The sequence below is a fragment of the Spodoptera frugiperda genome, chromosome 28 (assembly GCF_023101765.2).
Source record: "Spodoptera frugiperda isolate SF20-4 chromosome 28, AGI-APGP_CSIRO_Sfru_2.0, whole genome shotgun sequence".
NCBI classification, from domain to species: Eukaryota; Metazoa; Arthropoda; class Insecta; order Lepidoptera; family Noctuidae; genus Spodoptera; species Spodoptera frugiperda.
Window position 1 is genome coordinate 2,852,202 of NC_064239.1, and position 5,543 is coordinate 2,857,744.

Genomic DNA, 5,543 nt, shown 5'->3' on the forward strand with positions numbered 1-5,543 from the left:
TATATTTTTATGTTCGATGGCATTGGAATGTCAATTTATAAGTCCATTTGTTTGTCAATAGTAGGGATTATTTTTTTGGATTTATTTGCAAATAATTACATAATTAAGTAGTTTTAACAATGGCTGATGAAGCAAAAGGTGAAGGTCCAGAGGATATTGATACAATCGGGGTAATTTCATTATTTAACGTATAGACCCGGAGCTGCGGACTACCTAGCGGGTTACCGGGGCTCCGGCTCGAATAGCAGGAGTAGGAACGGGATGGTTTTTAATCAGTAAGAGTCTGACACTCCCTTTCGCCTTGCCCAAGGCGTGAGAAGAAACGCATAGATGTGTGAATGTGTTGAATCCAATCTTGAATAGAAGAGGTGCTAGAAAATTTTGGTGTCAAAGTATACCAAACTCTTCTAGGACACTGTACTAAGATCCATTTTGTATAATGTAGCCTTCTGCTATCATATTATCAACATTAAATGAGGTACAAAGCAAGTGAAGGGTTCTTGTTTCTAGACCTGTACTGTAACAAAACATTGTGGTTTTATTTGATACTCGATACTTTAAAGGTTTCATTTATCAATTAACTGCATTGCATTGCAAACATACCTTAGTTTCCTGACTATCCATTAAATGTAAACACAAGTTAGGCCTAGGTTACCTGACTAACTACTAAAAAACTAAAATAAACTTGGTTTCCAGTCACTAATTTTGAAAGGATGTTGTAGATATATGTAGGAAAGAGGAACGCTGAGGGCGACAGACACGGGGAGGGCTGGGCACACCTGCCCAATGGGGATTATTATACAGGATGCTACTGCAGAGGACAGAGGAACGGGAAGGGCTTGTACGTGTTCAAAAATGCCGCCCGATATGAAGGTGAGTCTGTAATTTCAAATCTAGATGACATCTTATTTTAACGATCGAACTTCTAGGCAGAATCTAGGTATACCTATCAAGAAATAGAACTAAGGTTTTCATGTAAGTAATGGTAACATATTAATGCTTACAGGGGAGTGGCGCCGAGCCATGAAGTATGGAGTGGGGCGCATGGTGTACCCAGACGGCTCGCGTTACGAGGGAGACTGGAGACATGATGTGAAGCAAGGATTCGGAGCCTACTATTACCCAAACGGAGACATTTACGAGGGCGCCTGGTTCAAGGGAAAACGTCACGGCCTTGGCACCTACTTGTTCGCAGAATATCAGGTTAAATTCATGGGCACTTGGGTCGAAGGAACGATACAAGGTCCTGGACAAATCATCTACCCTCGTTACCGCTACCATGGTTCTTGGCTAAAAGGAAAGCCCAAAGGTCCTGGCTGCTTTGTTTTCGACACGAATTGCATGCAACATGGATTCTATCTGCTGATCAAGGACCCAGCTAACATGGAATTCGGTGAAGGCGAAGAGGAGAAAGAAGAAAAAGAAGCTAAGGATGATATGAGAATGGAAGAGGAGGAGGCTGAGGAATTTGATGAGACAGCAGGTGAGAGGACAGATGGATACCTAGGGCATAGACCCTAAGGTTACCCTAAAGGTTTGAAATATAATGTAGGCATTTAGGTAAAGGCATAACCAGCCTCTGTAAAGGTATGAAAATGTGGAGTTTTAGCTTGTTACTGTAAAGCTGAATCTCTACCAATTAGCTGGGAACGTATTAGATTATCTACTCATTTATGTAAATGCAAAGCAAGTTTCTACGAGTTTTATTTCGTCGCTCGGGTCATTGTACTAGAGACCTCGAAATAATTATAGCAAAACGGGATCAAATGTCTAGCCATCTAACTTCTAAAGTGAAAAAATGCATCTTTTTATTTTTAATTTAGCTATCTCATCAACGCTTTTAAAACGGATGGTAGCAACACTTTTTTTAAAGCTAATAAACGTTTTCTTTCTTTTGTACCCCCTTCCGAACTAAGATTTTATCCTATATAGTGGGTGCGTTCACAAATTTTACATCCAGAGACCAGACGGACTAGACCCGAAACAACAACTTGTGGATCACTCAGTGATGTTCTGTGCGGGAATCCAACTCGCATTGCACAGCAGACAGCTTTACTGCGCTAACCGTAAACTTTCTTATTGTTAGTTCGGAAAATCAATTCCGTGCAGTCAAATAGTAGAGTTGAATGTGATCCACACTCTTGTTCCGGGTCTGGCCGTGTTGTGTACACATGTGATTAATATATGTTATCGTAAACGCACCCATGACTTCGAAAAATAAAAAGAAATCCCTATTAAGGGGCATTGTTACGAAAAATATTCCTGGTTAAAACTAATTATCATCTAATTAATTTCCAGGTAAAGTAGCAACATGGCGTGCGCGGAACGTCACGGCGTACATGGCAGAGTTCCTACCACAAGAACCAGTTCCTCTACCAGTCCACGACTCGGTGCCTTCTCTTACTGACGAGAGCTGCGTCTTAACTGAACTACAGTTCGACCAACCTTCGATCTCACCAGAGGAGGAAGGAGGGGATGACAATGATTCCTGGCTCTTACATAGACAACAGTTCCTTGAGGAAACTGAACAGAAAGATGCGGATAAGGCTTGAAGTGTCATCTTTTGTGGACCAGTGAAATGTGTTTTATTTGAATTAATGTAGAGCTTAATTTTGCATGAAACTATTTGTTCTATCATGTTGTAAATTAGTGCTTGAAATGCACCATTGAAAGGTTATTGAAGTATTGCTTTGACTGGTAAACTAAAGATGTATTAATTAACAATATACTTGTAAATTAGTTTAAATTACTATCTAAATAATAAAGTTTACTTTGATCAAAAGTGTAAGAAGTTTCATTGATAGTTTTAAGGTTTTGGATAGATTTTAGTAAGTTTATTATGGTCATCTTTAATTGTCGTAATGAGTACAATATTAATGTATTTAAGTACATTCTTTGATAAATATCATTCATCAAAATGTACTTACTGCTTTTCCTACCCTCCGTCAAATTATAATAAACAAAGAGTTATTTGAAATAAAAGGAAGTTATAATAAAAAATTGCAAATTCAAGTCTTAATTATTTAATTAAAATAGCAAAATAAAATTACTTCTACATTCAACTTATCTTGTGCCATCATTGAGAAATGAATGATTATTTTATTTTATAGTTAAGATCTAATTGTATAAGGCTGGTGTATATACACTGCGGTATCATAAGACTATGTAAACTGTAATAACATGCATAAAGTTGTTATCAAAAAGCTATATTTCTTTAACTGTAATAACTTTGAGAATAAACTTTCTTATTGTTAGTTCGGAAAACCAATTCTAAATGACTATGAAACACAAATGTAGTACTAGCAGCCAGGTCACTTGAGCAAGTAATTGACTAGCAATACGCTATTAAGTAGTTCACAACGTAGTTCCATTCCCACAGAGTCCTGCTGTGTCCAACGGTCCATTAACTAACTGCTATAACAATATTTAGACCTATCACTAGCTATGTCTATTAAGTAGGAAAATTGTATTATTGCCATATTAAAAGATGTAAAAGTCTTTGTCACAACGATGAAAACGAAAATTTGAAACCTATTACAATATGCACATTATTACTGCACAGCATACTCGGGCCGTACAACTTGTGGAGATATTATGGTTGCGGGTTCGCCGCCGGGTTGTTATTCGACGAGCTGTTACTCTCAAAGGTGCTCTTGTTCTTCAGTAAATACGCTGCCAGGTAGTCGATTGGATCCGGAGGCCTTTCCTTAGCCAGTGCCGACAGACCCTGTAGCAATATTGGCACCACAGTCTGGTCCAGGTACTGGCGGGTAGGAAGCGCGTTTAAGTCAATTCTAGATTTTCGGTTGGCATTTGACTCGTTCTCTTTTTCCATAGCTATTATTTTCTGAAATCACAAACGTTTAATGTAGTTACAGAATTGTTAGGTTTGTCATATTGTTTTTTCGATAAAATAGCATATCGTTGCTAAGGAAAAGAAACAATACTAACCTTTACTGATTCAGGTACTTTGGACGGAGGTTCTTCTTTCTGTCCTGTATTACTAGTATGAGATTGGCGAGTTATTGAAGACTGTGACATCGGTTGCAACTTTCAGTTAAACATCCAGTATCCAATTATTTAATTTACTACTTTTTTTCTAGTACTTACTAAAGCTTTTAGAGACACACCAAGATTATAATGAAATGTTTATTTTCAGAATGAAATGTCAAACTTTTAGTGACTTTTAGAGTAGATCCGGATTGTCTATGCCAAGTTGTTCATAGACAATAGTGGAAACTTGTGCAGGTTTTATTATGAGTCTTTTGGCATCTCGGAGTTAAAAGAATAATAAAAACTGGATTTTCGTTAGAATATTTATCAACACCATTTTTTTGTAATGAATTCTTCATACACAAAAATGGTGTTGATGGAATTTTGTAGGTTTGGATAGTGGTAGATGATGTGCTTATCATATTATTTTATACTATTACTTCATCTCAGCCAATTCATTTCATTTCACTATTTCAAACTATAGTAATAAAATTATTATTGATTTACTTTACACAGTATTTTTTACATCATTACGCCTTTTTTCCTCGAAGGTGTTACAGAGGTGCACATTATGGGACGAAATGCCACTATACAATGTGCACCCACTTTTCACAATTTATGTTGTAATATGGGATGAGCCTAATGCCATAACGGCCGGGCACATTTGCAGACTTCGTACTACTACTGAGAAATTTTCGAAAAACCGTAAAAAGTCCAGCAATTTTTGGCCTGGGAATCGAACCCGAGACCCATTTCCCGGTATTTGCATTTGTAGCCACTCGGGCAACGAGACAGTATTTATTGTTTCTTTAGTTTATACTCGTCAGTACTAGGAAAATTTGTAAATAACATTCATTTATAAGAGAGAGTGTAAGACTTATACCAACTGAAAACCACCCCGTTCCTACTCCTTCTCTATCATTCATGTAGAATGAAACTTATAACTGGCACACGTCTGCTTATACTTTTTTTGACCAAATCCTAGATTTTTTACCTATATCATAGTTATATTTAATTTATTTTAGGTCCGTTCAGGTTCGTTATTGTTCGGATTGGTAATTCTAATTTGGTATTAACTATTTCGCTGCTAAAATAACAACAGATGGCAGCACTAAATCTAATCTTAATTTAATACAATAATTTTCTAAATAAGAATATAATGAATGAACAGTCATAAAGCCTGGTACAGACTTACGGATATGTAACATGAAAAGAGCATTTTATAAATATGGACGCAGGGCGCATAGGAACCGAGCATGACTTGCTCGCATCTGTTTCCAGCATGCGTGTGGCGGACATAGCTCAGTCTGTTGGTGCATCCACACATACCGCCGGTTTATGCCGCTGGTTTTCAGATCAAATGCAGGCCGCCGGCTAATATAAGAATATTTTCGCTGGCAACCAAAAGCCGCGCGTGCCGCAGGTAAAAGATGCAAATGCCGGCGGCTCATGCCGCCAGCCGTGCCGCCAGGCATGTGTGGATGCGCCATGTCGAGGATACCGTGGAGTCGTCAATAGGAAAATAATTGGTAAATTAAAACAAAAGTAAA

At 37.7% G+C, this 5,543-nt stretch overlaps 2 protein-coding genes across 2 annotated transcripts; one reads left to right on the forward strand and one right to left on the reverse strand.

Annotated features, from left to right (window-relative positions):
• The first annotated feature begins 5 nt into the window (after positions 1-5).
• LOC118264977 (radial spoke head 1 homolog) lies at positions 6-2,731 on the forward strand. The gene is made up of 4 exons (XM_035577659.2): positions 6-170; positions 723-873; positions 1,007-1,483; positions 2,299-2,731. The coding sequence occupies exons 1-4, from the start codon at positions 120-122 to the stop codon at positions 2,550-2,552; spliced, it is 933 nt and encodes a 310-aa protein (XP_035433552.2). The 5' UTR covers positions 6-119; the 3' UTR covers positions 2,553-2,731.
• A 276-nt stretch (positions 2,732-3,007) lies between these two features.
• LOC118265515 (protein dpy-30 homolog) lies at positions 3,008-4,183 on the reverse strand. The gene is made up of 2 exons (XM_035578421.2): positions 3,952-4,183; positions 3,008-3,847 (listed from the first exon to the last, which is right to left on the reverse strand). Exons 1-2 carry the CDS (start codon positions 4,039-4,041, stop codon positions 3,593-3,595), a joined length of 345 nt encoding a protein of 114 aa, XP_035434314.1. The 5' UTR covers positions 4,042-4,183; the 3' UTR covers positions 3,008-3,592.
• Positions 4,184-5,543: the final 1,360 nt, after the last annotated feature.

What these genes read in the sequence shown, in the direction of transcription:
- LOC118264977 (XM_035577659.2), top strand. Translation starts at nt 120, where the DNA reads ATGGCTGATGAAGCAAAAGGTGAAGGTCCAGAGGATATTGATACAATC. An exon ending in AGGATATTGATACAATCGGG is followed by an intron (nt 171 to 722) that starts GTAATTTCATTA and finishes AGGATGTTGTAG; the next exon opens with ATATATGTAGGAAAGAGGAA. An exon ending in AAATGCCGCCCGATATGAAG is followed by an intron (nt 874 to 1,006) that starts GTGAGTCTGTAA and finishes TAATGCTTACAG; the next exon opens with GGGAGTGGCGCCGAGCCATG.
- LOC118265515 (XM_035578421.2), bottom strand. Translation starts at nt 4,041, where the DNA reads ATGTCACAGTCTTCAATAACTCGCCAATCTCATACTAGTAATACAGGA. An exon ending in AAGTACCTGAATCAGTAAAG is followed by an intron (nt 3,848 to 3,951) that starts GTTAGTATTGTT and finishes TTGTGATTTCAG; the next exon opens with AAAATAATAGCTATGGAAAA.